The sequence below is a fragment of the Ammospiza caudacuta genome, chromosome 1 (assembly GCF_027887145.1).
Source record: "Ammospiza caudacuta isolate bAmmCau1 chromosome 1, bAmmCau1.pri, whole genome shotgun sequence".
In the NCBI taxonomy this organism is placed as follows: Eukaryota; Metazoa; Chordata; class Aves; order Passeriformes; family Passerellidae; genus Ammospiza; species Ammospiza caudacuta.
In genome coordinates this window covers 55,135,378-55,162,244 of record NC_080593.1, presented here as the reverse complement: position 1 = coordinate 55,162,244, position 26,867 = coordinate 55,135,378, and the positions used below count along the sequence as shown (strand labels likewise).

The following is a 26,867-nucleotide window of genomic DNA, read 5'->3' as shown; positions in this document are numbered from 1 at the left end:
GTAACAAAAAGATCATTCTATCCTTAAGGTTAGTTGACCTCTCAAGGGTTGCATGCTCAGTAATGCAGGCAAACAAGATAGACAGATCATGTTCACAGCTTTCAGCTTACCAGGATCTCCAGGGCACACATAGCACCAGCTGCAACAAAGAACATGTAAAGAGACAAAGAACTGAAGTGATAGTGCTCCTCAGAATGAACTGACAGCAGGTGGGGTGGCCAGGGAACACACAAATCATTGGTGAGATTGCAAGAAACAAAGTAATGCTTGGACCTCCTCTCCAACTTCCTCTGCCATGGCCTTGTTAGGTCAGTGACCATCACAGAGATAAATAATCCTGGGGAAAACTGAAAAAGATGAAAAGATGGCACAACAACAACTAACAGGGTTGGTTGTTCTTGCAAGCTTCCTGAACAGCCCACAGCAACAGTTTGGTGAGCTTCAGCACAGAGATACATCCACCAGATTGTCTTTTTATACTTTAATATCTAGAATTTGACTTTATCTAAAGCCTCTAGAGTTGCAGAATGAACTTGAAAGCAGGACTGAATGTAAACCAAGAAGAGATGGCTGCCTGAGTTCACAGGAGACAGCAGTTCTGCACGACATTAATCAGTATGAGTGATAATTCAGATGTACATTGTAATGCTTCATATCTTTGCATTAAATTGTAGATCAAAGCATGGACAAAACTTAGAAAAATTAAACTATTTATATGCTTCTTATTGGTGAACATGGCAGAAACAGTGCTTTTGCAGCATTTTCCCTGCTTGAAGAATTGAGCACAACAGAATTTCTTGAAAGCACAGTAAGCATGTGTGACTAGTTCAGTAAATAAAGTCTCTCTCAATTGGTGTGTCAGTGCACCTGTCAGTGCAACTGTCATGACAATTGTAGTAGTTCCCTTTGCAGTCACCCCTCCCTACCCAATTCTCTCTCTGGTCGCAACTCACATGCTCATTTAGGATTTAGCATCATGCACTTCCTGCAGAGTCCTTTACTGTTTATTACTGCCTCTATGTACATCAAAGGATGAGGAAATAAAAAAGAAAGTAATGCTAATATCCTCCTTAGATCTAAGCAAGATTTTCAGCTTAAAATCACCATTACAGAAAATTCTTGGTAAAGGACAGAAATACTTGAGATATCATTTTGCTTAAAAGGATTTTTTTTCTTCTTTCCCCTCTTTTTTGTCTCAGAATTTTGAACTAAAAAAATACCACAAATTCAGTTTCCTCATGGAGATGCTCCATTTGCTCTTACACTGAAGAAACTCCTCAGAGATGCACCATATTTCTACACAGTCACTAGCTGTGAAACAGCTGGGATACGGACAACAAGGATAAGCCATGACATCAAATAATCAAAAGGTCAAGTCAAGAAGACTTGGAAAAGTGGAAAGGGAAGAAAAGGGAAAATATAACATCTCTGTAGGATTTCAAAACTTCTATTAAATCCCACCATCTTCCTGACCTTGGGAAATTTGAGGAAAGAACTACCCATCTCAGAGATACAGATTCTTTTACTTCCCAGTATCCTTCTCTTTGGTGAAAAGGAAAGCTCAATAGATTTTGAAACCTCCCTCTCTTCTACACTGAGAGGAACATAAAGGTGAAGTGACAATAAGATGCAGAAGAGTTAATAAGCATTCTAGCAGTCAGGATGCTGGCTTTATGTTTACATGGAAAGGAGGGAAGTGCATTTGGTAGAATAGGACTGATTCAGAGCAGAAACTGCAAACACTGACATGAGCCAAATTTTAGATTGTGTAAAACGTGTGGGAGTAGTTCTCACTCTCCAATTCTTTTCTATAGAAGCTCTAAATAACAGCTCACAAAGACGACAGATAGGTCAGTTCATACTTATGTAACAAGACTATTTTCTTGGTGGTATTACCACAGTTCATGGGAGGTATTAATTTGTGCTAGAAAGGTGTACTGTATATTAAATTGCAACTCATCACCTCAGAGCCAAAAAGTGTGTCCAACAAAGCAACAAGTAATTTGGGTTAGAATTTAGGATTGCACTGGGACTACGTTATAAACTCCTTGGAGCACCTTTGGTTTCCTGTGTTGTGTTTATAACACTAGGAGTAATTGAGCATTGCTGCCTAGTTATGCTTCATCAGCACTGCCACCACAGACCTCAGCACCCATGGGGAACTTCACAACATATGTGCAGTCTGAAACAATAATCTACTCACTCTTATAAAACCAGAATTATTATATAGCATTGATTAAAGTAATTCACAAAATGAAACCATATAAATACTTCTCTTGCTTTGTAACAAGGCAACCACAGAGCTGCATTTAGTTGAGGTTGGTTTCTATTCTTAATTACTGGTGAAATTGTACTGACACTCTGATCTCAAGCGGTTTAAGCGTGGTGATGTTACATATGACAATAACTGTCCTTTTATTTTCAGCCCGTATTTTAGCGCTCTGCATGGACAAATGCAACTGTCACCTCTGTTTGAAAACTGCAGAACAAAATTTTGTACCCAAGAAAAAATAGAATCCTATCTGCTCCCTGCAACACCTTCAAAACCAGCAAGTTAAATATATTGCATTCTTAAGACACAATTAAAGAAAGTGAAAAAGTAACTGACCTCTTGCCGTTTGAAATTTTGAACGTATTCTTCAAACTGCTCATCTTTAGTTTCATCTGCTTTTCCTAATTTTTGAAGAACCTGGAATGAAGGAAATCAGGAATAATTTAATATTTATGACACAAATCAAAACATCTGCTACTTTCAACATTCTGTTCTTGCAGTTAGACATAAATAGCATTTTACTTTTGTGAGTGTTTTGTGCTCTACTATTTCCAAAATTCACACAAGAAACTATTCTGTCAAAAAAAAAAAGAAAAAAAAAAGATGAAAGCAGGAGTATGGAGAGTGTGTGTGTGTGTTTGTGTGTAAATATACTTCCAAGTATGGTGTCCTTGGGAGAATGGTTCTTGTTTTTTCAAAGCAAGAAAGAATGAGAGAATTCTGCTGGCACTACAAATTGTCCTCCAGTTCAGAGAAAGAAAGAAGAAAACCTCATCAGTTTTTTCTTCTCATTGCATTGAACAGTATTAACATTATTCTTATCTGCATGATTTTCAACATAAAGTCATAAAAATTAAAGAACTGTAAGGCTGATGCCTATTTAAAACATAGTGTTCATTTTGCTCCCCTCATTAATTCATGAGTAGATTGTCATCCACTAGATAATAAGCATGCTACAATAATTCAGCAATAAGGGCTATTCAATCAGCAATCTCAAAAGCAATTTGACGCCTTGCACTGCATTTAACCACAATAAATGCATTCTATTATTAAATCCCATTGCTATCCATTCATTATAATACTGAAGACTTAAACATAGCTGCAAATAGGCTTCACCCTATTTATAAAGCAATCCCCAAATCTTTGCAGAGTACTTGCTTGTAGGAGTGAACCATCCCACAGATTGACTGCTCTCCCATTACAAATTGACAAAACTATCTATTTGCACAGTTAATAACAAAACCAAACAAAACCAAAACAAAACCCAGAAGTCCCACAAAATTGAAACAGTAGCAACTAGCAGATGCTATGAATACACATATAAACATTATAATGTATTCTTCTCAAAACAAAGAATGTACAGCTCCAGTACTACCAGTCTTTCTCAGACCTCTTTCTTCTTCTCCAAAGTCCAGCCAGCCTCACAGCACAAAATCAGGCTGCACAAAGGAGTGATGAGCATTGCTACTGTGGAAACCAGAGGTCAAGATAATAATGAAGGTGATGCAATGCCACCTGTGGACATGGCATATGAAATAAGTTTTGTCATAATTACTGCAGAAAGACTGAAAGAATGATATCAGAGAAGAAAAAAAGATATAGACTAGCCTTTTGCTGCCAATACCTATGTTCATTTTTAGTTGCTTGTAAGAAAGTTAAAAGTCAAAAAAACCTCATACACTCTTATCACCAACCTCTTCATAAAATATTAATAAGTATCACAGAAAATTATAAAGAGAAATAATTTAATATTTTGAATCATCACAGGCCTTCACATTGCTCCTTGTCACCAATGAGCCAAACAGGCTGCCTACAACCGTGGCACAGTTCTGATCTGCACCAGGGGGCTTGCTGAAAATTCAACGCATCTTTTTTCAAAGAGGTGGTGGCCAGGTAAGCCTCCTGACCATGGCAATGCATTCAAACCACATTGGGAGCAAGCAGCATGTTAACTGTAGCATCAGCATTCATAACATAGATCACAGACTACAGCCTCAAAAGTTGTCATGATGGACTCTTTTCATATCAATGGCACACATCCACATTTCCAAATGTGCACCCAGGCCCAATAGTGCAAGGCTCAGAAGGAACAACCTCCCACAGCACTTACATCCTATGATTTGGGATTTTTTTATCCTATCTCCAACTTTCCATTTGTATACAGATATTTAGCTGAACCAAGATGCAGTCTTACAATTTAGCCTCTACAAACACCAACACTAATCTTAATACTGATAATTTATAACACAGTTTCTCAATTTTCCCAATCCAAATCAGAACAATATATATGTCATATGGTTGGATCTAAAAGTTCCAAGCCAGAGACTAAAGAAACTTACCCTCATGGAAGTCCTGCAGCTCATGCCATGTACACAGATAACTGGGGTTCACTTATTCTTTTGCTAAAAGCAATCCTAATCCCATCCCCACAATTCCATATAGAGAGAGTGGAGCAGACTGGGGCTAAAGTAAACTATTCCTCACAGGTTCTTTTAGATCCCACCCATATAACTCCATGGACTAATGAATGTGTAGCTCAGCCTTTTAGAACCAACCTACTCACAAGTTTACCACTGGTAGTTAAACAGAAAAGTGGCCAGGTTGACAGTTGTAGAAAATGACCCACCTTTCAGCTCTTGTTTGTGCTCTTCTGTCTCAAAGTGGAAGTTGCTTGTCAATAGAAGTCTATAGTTTATATTTTACTTTTGCTCAGTTAGGTCAGAACCTATAGGGTGTTTTTGGGGTAGGGCTAAAGCTGGATGAAGGCTTGTCTGCCTTTAGAAAAAAAGAAAGCAGAGGAAGCAAAGATTTTGAATATGTGGTGGCCTGAAGGGCTTGAGTGAATCTAGAACTTGGTGAAGGCAAGTGGCTAGCATTTTTTTTCTTAGTACACTCATACAGAGAAATAAAATTTGAGGTTGAGAACATCTTATCAATGTGTATGAACAGTCTGTATCATTTACAATAAAATAAAATTTAAAAATTAAAGAAATGGACACAAACTGAATCTCCGTATATGTTTTATATTCAAGTTTTTGTCACCTTCTGAAGACTGTATGAAATAGCTGATGAATATGTTCACCCTAATAAAATAAAACAGGATAAAAGCTACTTAATTTCATATAATTAAATTAACTCAGCTACCACTAAGCTCTCTCTTAAACTGACAATAAAAGATTTTTTTAAAAGTATCTAAAATGGGTATCAGTGTTCATCCAGCATGTTGCTAAGAATATATGAACTAAATAGTTAATTCCAATTAGCATTGAGAATGAAGTTAAAGCTAAATTTAATACAATGGTAAATTTAGATATGGTCAAGTAAAAACATGTAGAGAGGAATTGCCAGGAAATGTGGTACTGGCATATCATAGGGCAGATTCTACACTAAGACACACAATTTGAGTAAGAACATCAATCATGTCTGATGTAATTTACAAATGTCATCAAGAGTACTTCCATTTGGGGTTGCTGCATCTGCAAAAAAACTTTCAGATGATGTAAGATTAAACAATATGCCTTTAATCTTAAGTGCCTTTATTTACCTTATAATACATTCAGTTTTATGAGGATCTTGAATTCAACTGAGCAATTTTAGAATAATTGTAATGTGAATGTTGTTGTGTGCAACATACTGAAGAAACTAATAGAGTAAAATAAACCACAGATTAGCCTGAGAAAGCTTGATTACACTGAAAACTCTTGCCTTGAGGCAAGAATGAGTGTTTTACTACGTACTGAAACTACCACCCTGAGAGGCCTAGCCTCATCTCCTAAAAAAGTTTTTAAGACTGTGGCAATTCAAGGAAAGAAAAAACAAAAAGAAAGAAAAAACCCAATGCTGAAACTGATTCTTTGATGTAAGCTGAGGCCACCCAGGAGCTGCCTCAAGGGCAGCTCTGCTTCCTGCAGGGCAGCAGCAGGGTGGGCAGGAACTGACTTCATCAGACATCCCAAGATACATCACCCTCAGGCACACATCAGTACTCTTAAAGAACAACCAACATCCTTAAAACCACTCAGGGCAGGAAGATCTGACTGCTCAGACAGAGGAAAAGTCTTCAGGAGAAGACTTCATCAGAAATTCACAGGACCATTAAAATCTTGAAAAAACTAATTTGCCAAAAGTAGCACAATTTAGGGTATAACAGAATAACCCCAGAAAAGCAAGACAAACACAGGAGTTCAAAACCATTGTCATAGACTCTCTGTCCAAATTTTTTTGAGAACAGTAAAGTGCTCTGGATCTCAAGAAGAGCATACTCATGCATCTATAACACTGTTCCACAACAGTTTTACAACACCATTCCATAACATTTTTTTTCCCCTAATACCATACTCTTCTTTAACCTGCAAAAGAAATACTAGGGCTGCATGACTAATATGTGCAATCTTCCAGAGGAGTTTCAAGATGGTACTTCTGGGCAGAAATTGGTTAAAATTAAAACCAGCCATGCAGGAGAATTAATTTTAGAGTTACCCTAGTGCAAAACATCATATGGATATCAGCAAATGCTCACAAAATTTAAAGAAGCATTTGGCCAATATAAAATAGAAGCTTTGAAAGGAGTTTCTTATATACACAGCAATGCTTATCTGAGATTTAAAAAAAAACAGAAAAACAATGGGTTAAGTTTGAAGTAAGCATGACTGTATTTTAACTTAATCAGCTATGAAGTAGTATACGTCAACTCATACAGGAAAAATTCATGGCCCTATTATAAACAACTATGTAGTTATTATCTTTTGCTATTATTAGCTTTTGTAAATTATTTTGATATAGTACAATCTCTTTTCAACTGCTTTTGATATAGCATAATTTGTCAGCCTTTTATGGTTGATACCCTAATCTCTGTATAGATTGTATATCTTAGTGTGATAAATATATATTATAGTTTAGGCTTCTGCAAAATATTAAAATAAAGATATGTACTGTGTATAATAACATAAACTTTATTGACTTTTTCAGAGGCAATTGTATTTGTGAAGTAATAACTAACGCCTTTATCTTTGTAACTAACTGACAATAGTGAAATAGCTAATGTTGATTGAAAGTACTTGTAAAGACAGCCAGAATGTCTGTATGATAACAGTGAACAAACTAGGCAAATAACACCCAAAGAGCAAAAAGGAATCTAACACTGACCCTTTGGCTCTCAGTAACTGTCAAACCACAGACCCTGGTGAGGAAATAAAGTACAAGACTCTCAGAATCACATCTGCTTTGTGGCACATGCTCTAAGAAGATAAGGTCAGGGGTCGAACTAAGATACAGAATTCTTGGAACATGTAAACTCAAAGGAATGTTTGAATATGTGTAAACTTCATTTATATGCATTTGACCAATGCAATAAGAAAGTACATAAGAAGAGTTGTTATAATTAAAGGTGTGCTTCTGGCAGCTTGCTGAGCACCCCAGTGCTGGATACTGTCCCTTTTATCCCTTATTAAACTTCTAAAAATTTTAAAGAGTGAGCCTTGTTTCTCACAGACCCAAGCTTTACCAGAGCCTGACAGTAATTCCAGACAGACAAAAAACTCCACCCCACCACTCGCCTTGCCACAAGCCAGCCATCTCCTCCCACCAAAAAACCCTACCCAAGCACCACAAACACCTCCATGTTTAAAAAGACAATTATTTTCATTCAGTGGGATGCTACACAAAGTGACCAATATCCAAAACTATAAAACAGTGTCAAAGTAGAAATGGTCCATGATTCTCAGCCCGGATTTGAGAAGTGTGGGAACAAAGTTTAAGAAATCCTGTTTGTTGCAGAAATACAAGCTATCTAGGAAGAGAACATAGAAGTATTAACCCCAGTACAGAAATAATTTCAAAACTTATATACTGGCTCTCACTCAAGCATGACAGCAAGGTGTTAAAAACAAGAAACAGAATACTCAAGAGTCATTGAAGCCACACAAGATTCCGACTTCCTCACAAGTTAGCACATTGGATGCTGAAGTGAAAACAGGGAGAATCATTGCAAAGATGCTGCTTAGTTGTTCTGCTGCAAAGAGGGACAGGAAGAGACAGTGCAGTAGATTACACATATGTAAGTATTAACCTTATGGACCTATTTGTTTAGTCCAGCTAATAGAAAGCCTCCTCTCCAAAGAGGTAACATTCATATCTAACCACTCAAGATCTAGTTGGGTGGCATTTAAAAACAAAAACAGTTTTTTTCTGTCATGATGTTGAAGTCTACAGTCTCCTGCGTCCATTTCACTTCAGCACTGAAATCTCAAAATATGGTCAGTAAAAGAAGATGGGCATTAAGATATTTTTCAATACTGTTACATTGTAGGATTAAAAATTGGATGGATTTTCATTATTAGAAAAATAGTAGATTTTTTTAAAAACTGTTAATTTTTCTCTAGTGCTGAACACATCGAGTAAGTATAAATTACCATTTTATGACAGAGTTAAGATTCCTGTGTCTGAAATACCATAATGTATTGTGCAGTTTCAGTTCTGCTATGAAAATTTTGATCTCAGCATAGCTTTAATGCAACAAGCTCAATGGCTTTTCTTCTCTAAGCAGTTGACTGAATTTCATACTCTCCATACTACACAGTCACACACTTCCCAAAACCACAGCCTTGCCCTTGTACTCCTGCTGCTATTTCACCATTGCATTACTGCAAAAACAACAGCTGACAGTGAAATGTTTGCTGAACCCTCTGTTCTCATTAATATCTGCTGCAAAGTTGTGGAAAAAAATCCCTTTGTCATTGACAGACTCTCAAAAGCCTGAAAACCTGATTAATACAGAACTCTGAGCATTTTCCTATAAAATTTTTACCAAAGAAAAGACACTACAATTAAGCTCTTCACTTAGAATCAATTACTTTGTGACGTTCTGGTTTCTGTTACTAATCTTACAAAATTATTTACCTTAGCTCAGGTTTCCAGATCAGCTTTAGGCCATCTGTGGTTACCAGTTCCTTTTTCTGTACACATTGGCACTAGTAATGACACGCAGAACAACTGAATATTCATCAAATTACAGAAAAATCTTCACTGTCCTGTATTATTACTGTCCTGGTAATGGTCCCCCAGACTCCTCCTAGATCTTCTCTTACACTGGGCACAATAATGCTAATTTGTCCACAGTTTACAGTTGAGGTTTATTGCTCAAGTTTTACACAGTGGATCATATCCTAGAATAAAGGCCATCACAGTAAACTGCATTTGGAATTGTATCATTTAGTAGATTAATGCAGCTCCACAATTGCTATTCTACTATGTAACATAGGCAATTTCTGCTGTACAAAGTCAAAGAGAAGTCATATCCTGAACTGCACAAATGCATGAAATATGGCCCAAGTAATGGAAGAGGGAAGCTGCAAGGTACTAGGCATTCTCCAGTATGGAAGAGCATAAAGACAACTCTACCGGTCAGACTAATTGTCCATGTAATATGGATCTAACCTCTAACGAACCTCTTTCCAAACCCCCTCAAAAGAAGATGACTAGGGAAGACACATGACAACTGTACAGCGATGCTACTTCAGAACCTTCTCCCAACCTCCTCTCTCTCACTAAAACTGAATTTAAATGAATTGATGTTGTCTCTTCACATTTTATAGACCCAGTGGATTTTTCTTATTGAAGGACTGTTATGCTATTTGTGAAGTTCTGATAAGGTATTCACTGCTTAAAGAAGCAAAAAGGTGTACTTCTCTTACAAATGCTTTTCTTTTGTTAACTTTTTGTAAGCTTTTGCTTGCTGGTGCTTTGAGTATTGTAAAATACCATCACGCATTGGAACAGTTTGCTTAAAAAATGAGAAGAATACTGAATAATATCCAGACAAGCATTAACCACTATGATAAGCTACATTCTCATAAATAAAAATTTAAGAGGGAAATGCAGCCTAAATGACAAATGTGAACATTATGCAATGAGAGATGATCATAGTAACCTTTCTGCAAATCACAGAATCTAATTGTTCGTCATTGCCCAAATAATGTAAAAATTCTCTAAAGAGATCCACAAAATAAACAAGATTATGATTGTTTTTGGAATGAAGCCACAGACTCCTACCTTAGTCCTTGGTCATTTGGTTAAAAGCAGAAAGAACTTTACAGAGGACACTGACCTGCATATTGCAGTGTACCACAATATTTTCTTTGCAACATCCAGCAAATAATTTCTTTTACTGGAAGTATGCACCTTTGCAAAATTTAACACAATAGCAGATGGTTACTGTTCAGCATTAAGTGTGACCCTAAGAAGTGCAGCAGTAAAACTTAGCTGGGCAGTAGAATTACAAGGAGATGGAAGGATGAGCTTTTAAGTTTACAAAGGCCTCATTTTGCTTATGAGAAGGGAAGGAATACTGACAGCTATGTCAGTATACTGCTAGGGACTTCTGCTTTTCTCTCAAGAACTTCACAAGACAATGCTATGGGGTCCCACGTGATACAATGGCTCATCAGATACTCTCTGTCTGTATCCGGAACAGTGCTTATCTCCAGTGGATGTGAAAACCTGTACAGGTTCGAACAATAAAGAAGCCGTTCCCTAGACTGTGTGTGAGGATAGCATATATAACAGAGGACAGCATCAACGTAGAGATGCTGGAATGGTGCATGGCAGGTGGTTTTCATAGATTGTAGGTTAAACAGGAAAACAAAATGGAAAGAAACAATAAACAACATAGATCAAAATACAGAGAGGAAAAAAGAGTGAGAAATCAAAGAAGGAATTAAGCAGAAGTGAAACAATTATGAGAGAATAGAGACCAAGCTGAAAACAAACAATCAACTTTGAGAAATCACTGGTTTGATTCATTTGCCTTCCCATGGTCATCTCAGATCACCCAGGATACCTCAAACACCTCTGTGCAGGTGGCAAACATGACATGGGATGGCAGCTTGAGGCAAGGCAGGATATAACTCAAGCAGCCTATGTGTGGGCTGCTGAAATGAACTATTAATAGCACAGCAACACCTACGCTCCTCAAACTTTTGAGTTTTCTGTTTCCTCACAAAATTGCTTAATACAATAATAGTGCATTTTTTTGGTCCCTTTACCATTGGGCAAAAAAAGTACAGAAAAGGCAAGGAACTTCTACACCAAGTTCAGAGAATTATAATCATATGGCAAAATCTGATTATTCTAGACTAGCATGTTAACCTCTGGGCCATCCTCCTGTGAATAGCAGTACAGAAATCTGCAGTGTTCAGAATATCTGCACTAGAGCTATACAGAAGAGAAAGAATGAGACAAAAAGGAATCTCAAAGAACTGCAAAGACAATCTCTTTGCCCTTCTCTGCTTCATATGAGTTGCTCTCATACTTCTTGAAAAAATTGATTACTTCTTATGATTGATTACTTCTTATGATTCTTATGATTTGAAGGTCAAAATTTAACTTAGCAGTGATATCCTCAGCTGAATTTCGTGTCCTTTACTGCATCCCAAATAAAGCAAAAAATTACTCTGCTGAATTAAAAAAAAAAAGAAAAAGAAAAATACTGTCATTTGTTGTTTCTGCCTGCACTTACTAATGTAGCTGAAAAGTAACTAGATAGCTTCCCAAAAGTGACCAGTGTGTCTCAGCCTTTGCCATACTAGCTGTGCACTCAGATTCTCCTCATTATTTCTTATTTCGGTCCCTCTTACCAGTTCCTCCACTTTCCTACCACCCTTTGGTATGTCCTCTGCCCTTACTGTTGAGCAGACACTTTCCTTAAAACCGCTTCCTCCAATAAACATCAACACTACAAGAAATACTTTATTTACTGCCTTTGATAGCGTTTCAGTTTGTTCACATGACAATTTAATTTACCTGATCTACTAACTTTTGAGCTGCAAGCTTTTCAAAGCAAGAGACTGTCTATCTTAACTTCTGCCCCTTATGGCACTGAAGACAAGGGGACCATCCTCTCAACTTGTTTGAAGATCCTACCAAAAAACTTTAATTATAATTCAACCTCTGATGGCTATATTTACCTGGTGACCAGCTAGTCCTTTTGCTATTTACTTGATACTCCTAGTCCTTAAGATTGAGGAAAAAAAAGGCTTAAGCAGCCCCTTGATAAACTTTCTTCCACCATATTTGCAAGAAATAAAAAGCACAGAATCAAATACAAAACTATTGCCATTGACAAAACTTCAATTAGAAAGTTTTCAAATTCGATTTGGATTGTTATTTTAAAATTAAATAACTGCCTATATAGAACTTCTTAAAGATATGCTTCTGAGATCTTGTCAGAGGAACATAAAAATCAACTACAAAACCAATTAGAACAAAAATCTTTTTAAGCTGGAAGCAGCCACAATGCAATAAACAATTTATTCTCCTGTACAGAAGGGCCACTAAGACTCATCCTTGAGCAAGTTAACCAAGACAATTTATTATACCAAAGTCCTCTGCAGTGATACCTAACAGACAGTGTGGTGAATCTAAATTAAAATTTCTTTTTCTGAAGAAATAATTAAATTGGCATTATGTGCTAGCCAGGTATTTCTGAAGAAAGTGACCGTATTTCCTTCTCATTGCTTTTCAGAATTATTCAGCATTTTTGCATTACTGAAGATCAAATATTGTAATGTTATCGTAATCTAAGGCTGCTCAGCCAACATAGAATATTTCTACTTTTCTTGTTAAGTTCTATTAAGGATAAACTTGCCTGTTCTCAGGAGTTTATGTGTATCATTTCTTCATGCTGACCCCAGGTCATGGACTTGTAGTTATCAAAAAGGAAAAAAGCACTGAAGTGATGCCGAGATCATCAAGGCCTACCAGCAGTGGAGGTGCCAGTGCTCCAGCTTTGACATTTGAGACACTGCAGACAAGTAGGACTTCATCCTCTCCCATGGAGCTTGGGGAATGAAGCTCCAGAATTAGCCTTCAGAGCTGCTGAACATGGAAGTAGATGCTCACATCGGCAGCATGCACAGTACATATAGGGTCCACTTTTTAGAGAAGTCTTTTCTTTGCTGAGGCAACATCAGTCCCCTGTGCTGCTGTGAAAACAACCCATTTAAGAGCTCTCTAACAGTCACACTTTCCAGGCAAAAAGAGGTCCAGAAAAGGAGCCTATCTGCCAATGATAGAAAATAAATGGTAGGAGGAACACTGTTTTACTGCAAGAGAAGCAATGTTCTTCTGAGGATACTGTTCATCTGGAGCAACATTCTGATGCCTTTTGATGGTCCTTATTAAGACAAACAGCAAGTCAGAGGAATATACCATAGTGAGAGCAAGATTAACAAGGAGAAAAATTCAGGTTCTGGACAAAAAACATTTTCAATACAGAAAGAGGACTGGGACAGGTAAGAAAAAATGCCACAAATTCAGTTAGATGTAAGGAGATTTGGAAAACATAACTTCCATAACTGAGAGAAAATAAAATAACAGTGGGATGCTGTGGCCTTATAACTTGTTAGTGTGGTCACCAAGGCATGCTGGAGAGACAGCAGCAGCAAAGACAAGCCTTAGCAACCCTTATCAGCAAGTGTGGTGCTGCAAGCCCTGTTAGGCTCTTCAGAAGCAAACTGACACTGAAGCTATGTGTCAATGAACAGCTCAACAGAAATCTTTCCCCACACATAACATGGAAGGAAATTGGCACAGGCTAGAGGCTATGAAAGCCACTGGGAATTTGGTATATAGTGAATTCAGCTGTGGGGAGCAGATTGCTAAGTGAATATTCATTTGCACATTAAGTGTCATGGAACAGCATGGGAGTGTGGCAAAGAATTCTAGTCTTTCTCTTGTTCTCGTGTCCTACATCCAGCAGCAAAAATTTGGAAAAAATGATCACCATTCTTTTTTAAAGAGTGTTGTCATTTCTGCCTTCAGTCACTGCTTTTCTATACTAGCCAAATGCTTTGACTTCAACCTTCCATTGTGGCCAAGTTTACTTATGTTCAACTCTTTTCTTGGCTTTTGTCTAGACTCCTTCCAGCTTCTCTTATAATAATATGCCTAAAACTGCTTGATACATTTTAAAATCAGAGGTAGAAAGAAATGTGTTAAGCACTGAAAATCAGCTTACATGTGAAAATGGATCAGAAAATATTGACTGACCTGAAAAAAATATTAAACTACAGCAGTTTGATATTCAGAACTAAATCCTAAGAAAAAAACCACTGCACATGTCTAATGAAAAAGTTACCCATTCCTCAGTGTCTCATTTATTTGGCACTCAAATATACAGTCTATATACCCTATCCACTATGATCACCAGAATAAATAACTGTTGTACAAGCACCTTTGAAAATCACTTCAGGATTGGATTATAACACCTTAATTTCTGGAGGAGAAAACTGAGGTACAGGAATTGATTAAGCAGCTGTGCCAGCCTTTAATTAATCATGCAATATATCAAAGGGACAGCTTTAATGGAGATGTTGTGCATCAACACTGTGCCTGAACAACTACTGAGCAACAAAAAGAACTAAAAAAGCAAATATAAGAAATATATAAGAAGGTCCACATCTCATTTATTTCACTCAAGTAATTAAATTTGTGGATCTGAATGTGTGAGAAAGAGAAGCAGGATTAGTTTCTTTACCATTCTCCAAAATAAACTGAAACATATGGCAGCTATTACTTAATATTATCTATCATACCTACTCAAACTGTCATATTTCATGTAGGAAAAAGTTAAAATTTAAAGATACTGGTTCAAAACCAACTTAATCAAAGCTTACTGGAAATTCTCTAAGTGTAAAGACTGATTTTATTTTTTTTTCCTTTGGCTCTAAAACTTTCAGCTGTGTAAAATAGCTCCTGCAGCAAGTAATTTCTTAACAAAGACATGTTTTAAGTGCTTCTTATTAAATGCTTTCAAAATAGATGCTTTTCACGTAATGAACTATAATGGCTTTAAAAGGCAAGTAGAACTGTAGGCATTTATAAATCTAAATTTAACTTCTGGCAGCTACTAAAAGATTAGAAAAGCACCACAGTCATAACATTTTGTTCATTTATATAAATATAAGTGAGTTTTTCTAGGAACACAGAAGTACCCACAGGTGCTGAAGACTGTTAGGAGCACTAGGAAACTCATGACGATTTTAGGTGACTTTAAAACCTACTGGTTTTGTTATTTTAACATATAGATACATTGTTTCTGACTAACAAAGATGAATGACTTCATGCATTGTAAGAGCACAGAAGCTGGTTTAATAAAATAACTGAAGTTGCCAGGTAAATTGTCTGTGTGGAGGTATTTATCTCAGGTAGCTTCGGGAGTCTCTTGACCAAGGAGATGAACCATGTAGAGAGAAATGGTGTTTGGGCCTCAGCCCGTGTGCAGCAGAATCAAAGTCTGCCAGTCTTGCAGGAGGGGCACCTAGAAAATCAAATCTTACACCAAAGACTTCATAGTATTCACACTCAGGATGAATATTCTGATTATCAGATGCCTTATGCTGTTGCAAGTTAAGAGGAAAATGAACAACTTTATAGAAAAGGAAGGAAACTTCCTTAAAAAACCCTCAAAACACAAACTGAAACAGGATCAGAGCCATTGATCATAGTACCATGGGATATTCTTTGCCAAATCTCTCTGTGTGAGGAAAAAAAGGTCTTCTAGGTATTCGCAGTGATAAAGTTGCTTACTCTGCAGGCAGTTTACACTCTTAAGATCATGGATCAGAGGTCTCAAAAAGTTGTCAGGCCAGCTCTTTCCTCATGAGTTAAAGGTGCAAAGTGTTGGATTGGATTTTGTCCAATTAACTAATCCCTGCCTTGCCCATGAAATGAAACTATTGCAGCAGTACTCTGACACCCAGTTTCCTTCAAAATGAGCAGCATTTAATGCCTTTCTGCAAAGACTGCATTTTTTCTTCTCAGCAAAACAACAGGTACTTGAGATAGCTAAAAGTGTGCAAACTTTAGAATGGGGTCATTACACAGACTTCTTGTCACAGGAGAAGTCTGAATATTAAACAGTGAACTTTTATACTTTACAGCAAGTCCCTGCTCTAGATCAAGATGCTGGGATCACACCTGCTCTGACTTTGCATGTGGGATAGACTGTGTAATCACAAGGCTATAAATCTGCAAGGACTGCACTGCTGCAGAGGATGTTTATAAGCTCTTCAGAAGGGACAGGTGAGGAAGGAGAGGTGGGTGGCTCTGTAGATTAAGGAGAGTTTTGACTGGATAGAGCTTCAGGAAAGTGAGGGTAATATTGAGTAAGTCCCTGGGTAAGAATCAGGAAGAAGTCCAGCAAAGCAGACATCCTAAGGGGAGTCTGTTATAGATCACCCAACCAGGATGAAGAGGCAGATGAAACATTTTATAAACAGCTGGCTGAAGTTCCAATATCACTAGCCCTAGTTCTTTTGGGAGGTTGCAGAAGGTTCCTGGGTTGTGTGGAAGAAACTTCCTGGCACAGCCTGTAAGTGAACCTAACAATGGGTGGTGCTCTGCTAAACCAGAGTAGATGGCTGGGGACAAATGTGGTGGTTGGAGGTGTCTTGGGCACAGTGGCTATGAAATGATGCTTTTTCCTTCTCTGTGAAGTAAGGAAGGGGTCAACAAAACCTCTACCTTGGTCTTACAGAAGACAGACTTCAGCTTGTTCAGGACATTGGTTCTGAGATTCCCTAGTGAAACAGCCTTTAACGACAAAGGGATCCAGGAAGGCTGGACATAAGAGAAACATTGTAGAGGTGCAGGAGCAAGCCGTCTCTATGTGCCAAAAGGCAAGCTCTCAGGGAAGACTGGCCTGTCTGAATAGGGAGCTTTTGCTGGAACTCAGGAAAAAAAAAAAAAAGACAAAAGGGCAGGCAAGTTAGAAAGACTACAAGGATGTCATTAGGTCATGCAGAGAGGAAATTAAAAAGGGGAAAGCTCAGCTAGAACTCATTCTGGCCACTGCTGTGAAAGATTAAAAAAAAAGTGTTTTTTTAAAACACATTAACAACAAAGTGATGGCCAAGAAAAATCTCCATCCTTTATTGTATGCAAAGTGGAATATTGTAATCAAGGATAAGGCTGAGGCACTTAATGCCTCCTTTTGCCTCAGTCTTCAACAGAAACATGGGTTATCAGCCAGCTCCCTGAGCTGGTAGACAGGGACAGGAGCAGAACAGACTGCCTGTAATCCAGGAGGAAGTAGTAAAGTGACCTGCTGTGCCACTCAGAAGTCTAAAGGGCTGGATGAAATCCACCTGAAGATACTGAAGGAGCTGACAGAAGAGCTTGCCAAGACACTCTCCATCCTTTGTCATCAGTCCTGGTTAACCAGGGAGGTTCCAGATGTTTGGAGGTTAACCAATGTGATGCCCACCTGCAAGAAGAGCCTGAAGGAGGATCCAGGGAACTACAGGCCTGTCAGCCTGACCTTGGTGTCTGGGAAGGTGATGGAACAGATCTTGAATGTGATCACAGCACACATGCAGGACAACTGGGGAGCAGGCCCAGTTTAGCACAGGCATAGGAAAGGCAGGTCCTGCCTTACCAACCTGACCTCCTTTTGTGACCAGGTGACCTGCCTAGTGGATGAAGAGAAGGCTGTGGGTTGACCTGGGCTACAGCAAAGCCTTTGACACTGTCTTCCACAGCATTCTCCTGGAAAAGCTGTCAGCCCGTGGCTTGGGCTGGGCTAAGAACTGGCTGGATGGCAGGGCCCAGAGAGATGTAGTAAATGGTCTTGGATCCAGTTGGTGGCCAGTCACTAGTAGGGATCCTGAAGATTTGGTATTTAGGCCAATCCTGTTTAATATCTTTATCAATGATTTGGATGAGGGGATTGACTGCATCATCTGTAAGTTTGCAGATGACACTAAACTGGGCAAAAGTGTTGATCTGCAGAGGGACATGAACACGCTGGATAGAGGAAGCGAATTCAGCAATGTGAGCTTCAACAAGCCAAGTACTGGGTCCTGCACTTGGGCCACAACAACCCCCTGCAGCACTACAGGCTGGGGACAGAGTGGCAGAAAAGCTCCCTGATGGGAAAGGACTTGGGAGATGCTGGTTGACAGCAACTGAACATGAGCCAGCAGTGTGCCCAGGTGGTCAAGAAGACCAATGGCATCCTGGCCTTTATCAGCAATAGTGTGGCCAGCAGGAGCAGCGCCGTGATTGGCACTGGTGAGCCTGCACCTTGAGTACTGTGCTCAGTTCTGGGCCTCTCATTTCAAGAAAGACATTGAGAGATGCTGGAGAGAGTCCAGAGAAAGGCAATGGAGCTGATGAAGGGTCTAGAGAGTAAGTCATATGAGGAGGCTGAGGGAGCTGGGGTTGTTTAGCCTGGAGAAAAAAGAATGACACTTCCTTTTGCAATGCTAAGAACTCCACTCGTACTGAAACCTGAACTCTGACATTAAGGAAATGTAACTTCACCACACAAAAGCCTCATCTGACTCCATTAATAAATTAAAATGTGGGAAAAGCTTTATTTAATACACATTATAAACTGAAGGAATCGGCTGTTGGTAAATGTAATTTTAGAGATGTAATTTCCTAATTCTTACTAATAATCACAGAGCTATGAGACAGAGAACTTACATTGACTCATTATCAAATTTCTTGTGATATTACGTAGAAATACGCATTAAAATCTCATGCTTCTTTTAGACTTCATGCTATTAAGTGATAAACCTTTAGGACAAGACTTTTATATCAGGACTCCAGGTATATTTATGCCCCCTCCACTGTAATTTCAATGTGACTCACACTAATGTAATCCATGCAATGCTCTTGACTGCTATGAATCCTATAGCCCTGCAGGCAGATCAATGAAAATAAGGGAAGGTGATTATGTGAGATACTCCTAAACTGTGACAGTATTAAAGCAATTAAAGCTGAAAACATGCCCCCTAAAGGGAAGGTTTCCTGAATAATGACACTATTCCTCTAAGCATAGCCCTTTGCCAAGTTACTCCCATGCTCCTCTTTATTAAAACCCAGGATTATATATCAAAAGCTCATAGAATGCAAAGTAGTAAAATGACAGATTTTTTATATAATTATAATTATTATTATTTATTATTTATTATATTGTAGCTTTATGTCTTTTTATAACTTTTATCTTTTTGTTTTCCTTGTGAGAGGAATTTTATGAACAAGATACCTACTAAGGTTGATAACTACAATGGAAATTCAGGGTGCTGCAAGAAATCATGTTAGCTGTTTGATAGATGTTTGGCCATCGTTTTCTCAAATTTAAATTAATCTCAGCATCTCAGCAGATTGTTAGGAGGTAATCAGAGATGTCTTTTTATAAAAGTAGCAAAACTAAATCTTGATAATCTCAGGTTCACAGCATATTTTTCATAGCAGTGAGAATAAAATGGTTCAAGTAATTATGTTCTACCTTTCTTAACTTTGTCTTTCTCTTCCTGCCCTCAGCCACCGTCAGCAGTCCTATGGACTGTGATACATTTGCCACATTCTTCAAAAGGAAGTTGCATTTCAGTAGTGCCTGAAATGGTGTCTGCACAAAGCACTGCAGTCCTTGCAGACAGTAAGACAATATAAATGTAATGCCAATGATTAATGTAAAACTGTAATTAAGTACAAGTACCTGTGATTAACAGGGCTACAAATACGAGTCATAATGCTTTCTCTTCCCATAACTAACTAAATTGTTTCTAAATCTGCTCTGAATTTAGGATGAAATGATTTAAGTAAATTTTTCAGATTCAAAGAAGCATGCTGATAGAGAACTTCTCATTCTAACCTTCAGCGACTTAGACTTTTGTTTCAGAATAAATATGCATCTCTGAATGCCCGAAGATCTTTCTCAGCATCACAGTGGCACACTTCTGGGAAAAATCACTGCACATGGATTACAAAGCTGGTCTAAATATAAACATTTCAGGGTCATGTTTGGGTAAGAAAAAAATAGACAGTTTTACCACAGTGATACTGTGGTAATACTCCTTATGAATATAGACGAGGAATATTTTTCCTTACCAGCTATGAAAGCGACATTTGAAAGTATATGAAATCTATTAAAAATCACAGACCAGAGCAAGAATTTCTCAGTCCCTTGAAAAAGATGGGGAAGTGTTCAGAAATCATATAAATAGACCGACTTTTACTGCTTGAAGCAGCAGCCTTGTAAAAACCAATTATCCTTAACAGGAGTCAAGCTCTGTCAACCAAAAAGCTTTTTTTTTTTTTTCTTTCCTTAAAACCACCTTCCTACATCTACCAGGCTTTCCACAGAGAGAAAAAACACTGACAGTTTCACTAGCAGGTGATGCTGCTGCTGCAGGCAACGCTGCGCACCGCTCTGGGCTCTGCGCTCACAGGACGTCAGCCAGAGGCAGCTTTGCTGAGCACAAATCTCTGAGGATTCGGCGCCAAGTGACCTGCCCATGGCTGCCCGCTCCCCTCACCCTGCCGAGCAGGAGCCTCGTCACAGCGGCCACAGTCAGGTATTAACAGCCCACGGAAAATCCACAGAAAGGATCAGTGCAATGCAGAGAGATCCCAGCAGCTGCTGCCTTCCCCCCGCACCCCTCCCCTCTGTTTCCCCCCTTTTTTGTGCTTTTGTGTCTTTTTTCCTTTCTCTTTTCTCTCTTTTTTACTTTTCCTTTTTTTTTTTTCTTTGCTTCTTTTGAGAGAGGAAATGTGTAAATAAGAACAATTTACTGTAGAATTTGGGTTCCAAAATCAAGCACTCTACATCCAGACTAAATTACCTGTCTCAGATTCAGCCTAAGCATGGTCCCCAGATAGGCACTTCCTTGTGAGAAGTGGCTCTTGTGTTATTCTGCATCCTGTAGGATGGCTCTTGTGCTGTTCAGGAGCAGTTGGGAAGTGCTGGGCATATTCTAGGATATGATGACCCTTAGGAAGTCTACTAGTCTCTGGTCAGAGAAGATTTTTCCAACAATTCCACACCTCCCCTTCCTAGTATGCAGTGCACGCTCAACACTATCATGCTTTGGAGTTCTTGTCAATATATATCCTTTCAGAAGGAAAAAAGTAGTTAAGAATATTTTTTTTTCATAGCAGTGAGTCTGTCCATTCCAACAAAGAACAAAACCAACCAAACAAAAACAAAACTCCCAAGCCAAACCCAACCAACCAACAAACAAACAAACAAACAAAAACAAAAGAAAAAAAAAAAAAGAAAAAAAAACCACCCAAAAAACCAAAAAAGAAAAAAAAAACTCCTCTGGGGAATACTGTTAAAATTTAAAAGAAAACACAAAACCCCGGCAAATGTATTTTTAGCATAGAGTGGGCCCTGCAAAACTTCACCTCCACATCAGGACAACTTGGAAAGCCATCACTATTACATTTAAGGGGTATCATAAGGGAATCAATCAAGTAATCAAAGAGATTAGGAATATTAAGGCAATTCTGCCTACATGACAATTTAGAGAAGAATTTGAGGCAGCGGCAGGGGAATTTACCCTCTTACAGGACAGAAAGTCCAGAAAGGAGTGGAGAGATTATTAAGTGAAAGAATGAAGTATGTTTTCCACAACATGTCACTAAATGTTAAGCTTTAACTTTCCAACATTTATCTCATCTAATTTCTGCCCAAACAACCACGCAATCACTGTCAGATAATTTCAATGCAATTATTTCTCCTGTGAGCAGATTTTACATTATAAAAAGATGCCAGTAAAGACACCAAAAGAAAGAGATGAGGACTGAAACATAATTAGACACTTCCATACCCACGCTTCTGTGACCTGAAGTTGAGTTGCATTAATAAATATTTAGACATTAAATGGAAGGCAGCTTGATGTCCAGTAATTGACAGAAAAACTTGACCATCAGATAAACTGGAACCCTTTACCTGTACAAAAGGTGTAACATGTGTTTCCAGTTTTTTCTGTTGTGAGGTGAATTAATACTCAGAACATACTTCAGTGAGACTTACTGTAGATAACTAGCTATGAAGAAAGTGAATATTCTGTGAACAGAGATTTTTCACAAGGTTTAATCTGAAATAACAGAGCCATCCTAAATATTCACCTTCAAGAAACTTACTATCTGAGGAATTTTCTTCCATTTTCACCACATCATTCCAAATCACAAAACTGGAAACTCATACACAGCTTTCAAACAGTTAAAGAACCTTAGCAATAGCTGTGGTATGAAAGGTAATAAACATTCAACTCTTCAGAGTTCACTTTTTAACTTGCCTAAATTAAAGGAAATAGATATTCCTCAAGAGAGTCACAAGATGCCCACATCAGGAGAATACATTGCATCCTATACACACAGCAAGGGATAAGGAGAAACTCTATCTTGTCCTTGCTCACCACCAGCACCGGCATTTCTTCCAAGCTTGCAGGACCTAGGTCTCCTATTGCAGTCAGAGTTCCTCCTTTCTCTTTTTGCAAAGCACTGTAGTGTACATAGATCAGATATAAATATGCTGCTACATATCAAGCAAACTACAGTCTTAAAAAGATCCCTTAAGCCCAAGGATAGAAAAACTTTGGTTAAGTGAGAGAGACATGAGGGACATAGAACAACTTTGGTTAGGTGAGAGAGACATGATGGACATGGTACTGTCCTGAAGTGCCAACTCACACTGCTTTATTACTGCGTGCTATAATCTTTTTCCATTGGATTCAGAGCTTGATCTTTGTATGCTGCACAGAGGTCATTACAGTGACATATACAAATCTTAACTGTAATTTGAGGTGAGAGCTGAGTAATTCAGGGATGACATTCTTTTGAGAACAACAAATCTGTCTGGTCCTCCAATATAATGTAGTTTAGTAATCTAGAAAAAACCGATCAAGAGTCCATAATGAAGGATAATCAGGATTCCCCTATTCAATGCTGGATACTATTTTCTTTGCTCTCTACAAGGCTTTCACTTTTGAAGTCCACTTTTATTTAAATCAACCTTTTAGTCAGTAAGTGCAGCTTCCATGTGATTAAAATCATGTGATTATAATAAAGGACTTCCTTATTTAGAACAATTTCCAATGCCTTTCTAGAAGCATGTCTAACATTGCCCTCTAAAATATAATTATTATATCTCATTTCATTAGAATTGCTGTGCCAGTGGGGAACTGCATTGTATTTTACATTAAAATTCCCCATAGACTTCAAAAGATAAATTCTGGTTGAAAAGTCTATTTTATCATCAATGAGTATGACAACAAATGCTTAATTCCTATAGTTTGGGTTGTGTATATCAATATATTAGTCCTGGAAAATTTTGGTGCTTTTGTTTTCTTGTTTGGTTTTGCCTTTTTTAAAATTGTAAATTGAGACAGGTTACCCTTGAGAAATATGATGAAAAACTTTGAAAGAAATTCTAGAATTTCTTTCTTGTTCAGATTAGTCCAAATTGATGAGCTTTTCACATGTAGAGGGAGAAAACAGATACAGGAGAATGTTACTGGAAAACTGAAAATACATCTGGACATACAGTGAAACCTCTATTATGCATTCTTAACATTTACTGGGTAATTTACAGGACTGTTCTTGTAGACCCCAGGTTAGAAGGGTCTTCTGATACATCTGTAGTGGTTGAGCTGGTATCAGAACAGTGTATCTTAATTTTCTTTATCTTTTCTTTAGATAATCACTTCCCAGATGATAATATAGTCTCTGATGGGAAGATGTAAGTCAAATGTACTCTTGAAAAGGAAATTTTGTTGGACTGAAACATCCGCTCAGTTGTTTTTCTTTCTTGAAAAATGAGAGGGCTTTTTGTAAATAAACATATTTTCCACAACTATGCCCACCCAGTGTTTGCTGCTGTGGCTCAGCTCCTCTGCACCAAGCTGTTCTGCTGACTCACCGTGTCCCTGGGCAAGGTGAGTCCCCTCACTGCCAGCTCAGGAAAAGGCTGAGTATGGAAATGGAAATTTACTCACTGTCACTGATTATGGAATCTTGTGGGAAGGAGGATGCTGTCAGGAAGAAAATTTATGAGCAGCTGAGCTTAGCTGGAAGCCCTCACTGAAGGTTACCTGCATCTTAGTTATATTTAAAAAAGCACAGGGGAGCACAAATCCAGACATATATTGAGAGCCTTCGTGCACAATGGTATACCAGTGACTCACAGGGTGAAATATTCACACTGATTTTTGTCAAGAACATGAGAGCATTTTCTTCCTGAAAAAAGATACTGGCTGTACTGCTAGCAATATGTAGCATTCAATTGATACTCATCTGTGAACTGATCCCTTGGTTTTCTTATAAAATAAATCCCATTATTTCTGCCATTGGAAAGACCAGATTGCTGCAGAAAATTACAATTACAAATATATATATTTTTTTAATTGCTTATAAATTGATATTTCAATTATCCCGTTGTCAAATGTCTAAAGTTGTTGTTTGACTTAGAGGATTGGAAGGTGTTGCAGCAAAGGAAGGAGGCAGATATAACAGCTCAATGAATGCCAGATGGCTGATGCAAAAGCGTACAGGCAAGTGTGCACAGAGACACCAGACTTGGGTGGGCTTTTGTAACTTTGATAGAGCTGAAGCTCCATCCTGACTAATGAAATCCCTCTCCAGCTCTGGTGGGCTTGCTACAAGGCTGTCAGCTCTCTGAAACATAGTTTGGTATCACTGCACTGAGTTTGCTACACAGGCACACTTGGGTACAAATTTGGTTAAATGCTAGCAATAGAAGTATTTATAGAAAGGAGTGGCAAGTGTAAAAATAAAGGCAACTGTAAGCAGATACAAGTCCTTTGGAAATTAACATTTTATGTTACAACAGGCTTTAAGGAAACTATGATGACTGGGGTTTTAGCAAAGTAACCTTTGCTAACACAGATTATATTTCAAGGAGCCCTTAACAATACAGCACACCAATTGTTCCTGTGAATCACGACTTTTATTTGTTAGAAGTCTTATTGACGACAAACAGGTAGTATACAAGGTTACATCAGGATTTTCTGTCCTCTTATAAATACTCCTATGCAAGAGTGAAATACTGCATCAAGCTCCTAAAGTATAACATGTGAGAGAAAACTGAAACTAGTCAGCATTTCTCAGAGACAGCAACTGTCACCCTCCCAAATTAAACATGCATACAGATAGTAATCAGTGATGGGCATGGGATGTATTGTTCTGCTCTCGGCCCCTTTCTCTCCAGCTGCAGCTCCACTAACAGTTTCCCTTGAAACACTGCCTTTAGGTTTTGTTACAGATGAACAATGAGATGGCTGGCTCTCACAGTTAAGAGATAGGTATTATGTGTATGTTAAGAGAAGTTTTGTAGATGCATAGTGATGCTATTGTGGTATGTCCTCCCACAGTCCTCTTTCCTGTCCCCCTTGTAATAGCCTTGGTAGTCAGGGCATTTGGGGAGGGCCAGCTTGTTACCAGGAGGGGCAGCATAACTGCACCTGACCTCCAATCAAGATGTAAGAAAGTATCTCTACCAATGGACAGCAGAGAAGGAGTTGACTGAAACAACTTTGGGAGGGACTAAGGGTATAAAGGCAGAGCATCCATTTTCTAAATGAGCATGTGGGTGCTGGTCATGGAGGCTCCCAGTGCTGTAACTTTTCCTTATTCAGTTCTTTGTTGTATTTTCGTTGAGGTTTAATAAACCTTTAAAAAACCTTTGAAATTTTAAAAGTGAGTGTTGTTTCTCGTACGTTTTCACTTTTATTCTTTGTGTGACACTTTTATTTTGTAGCAGTGTTCCCGAGATTTCTGTTTTCATGCTCTGTCCTTAGTGCAACTCTTCTTCCTTTCTCTCCAAAGAAGTAGTTTCTCAGCTTCTTTTCCTTTTACCTACTTTGAATCACCTCTTCTTTTAGAATAAGTGCTCTTGACCTCCAACTAAAAATCTCTGCTACACAATCTATCTTGGTACTACTTCTTAGATCCATTGCTTCAATTAAACAAAAGCACCTCTCATGACCAGAGACATAACTGTTTAGCTCTTAATAACACATCCAGCTCAATAAACATCTCTTCCCAGTTTAATTACAGTATATTTTTCCCACTGCTAATTTATTCTTATTAAATATTTTAAAGCTGCATGACTAGCTAAACTATTTATTTTTTAAATTGATTTAAAAAAAAATTATTGTCTGTTTATAGCAAGCGAGGGACCATGGAATACAACAGAGAGATTTTTAATTTGGAGGTTAGCAAACCTGAATGAAAAATAACTGAAGATCTTTTTTAAAAGTGCACTAGAGCAATAACTACCTTACAATCTGTTCTAAAACACAAAATATTAAAAAATTTAGATTCAATTCAGAAATATACATTATTTTCACACGAATAATTCCTTCAGCCGTAACTAGATATGTGCTCAGCCTTTGATGTCATCTCCTCCTCCCTGTGCAATCACAGCATCCCCAGCCAGCCTCTCATGACTGAGAATCACTCCCATAGTGATGCAAGAGTTAAACAGTTTCATATTACCAAGGCCTCTCTTGGGAATAAGTCACAGGAGGCTTGCATCTTTTCAGGAATAGCCTGCTACTGTTTGATGCAGTTAAAGTTAAGGAGGAAATCTGGCTTTAGTGCTTTTCTTGCTGTGCATCTCTCACCACACATTGGAACAACAAAGAAGTTTTTGGGAAGGACAGTGAAGACAACTCTAAAAGAAAAAGCTTAAGCATCAATCCACCCCTAGTAATGATCAACACATTTGATTCTTAATAGAATCAAATAATAACTGCCTGATCTGGGAATTGCATTACAAACT

General features: G+C 38.1%; 1 protein-coding gene across 3 annotated transcripts in view; it reads right to left on the bottom strand.

Annotated features, from left to right (window-relative positions):
* AMPH (amphiphysin) overlaps positions 1-26,867 on the bottom strand; it is a 123,551-nt gene that overhangs the window by 64,759 nt on the left and 31,925 nt on the right. For all 3 annotated transcript variants that reach the window (XM_058802894.1, XM_058802878.1, XM_058802886.1), the window contains exon 2: positions 2,609-2,689. In XM_058802894.1, coding sequence (XP_058658877.1) covers positions 2,609-2,689 — 81 coding nt within the window. The remainder of the gene's footprint in view (positions 1-2,608; positions 2,690-26,867) is intronic.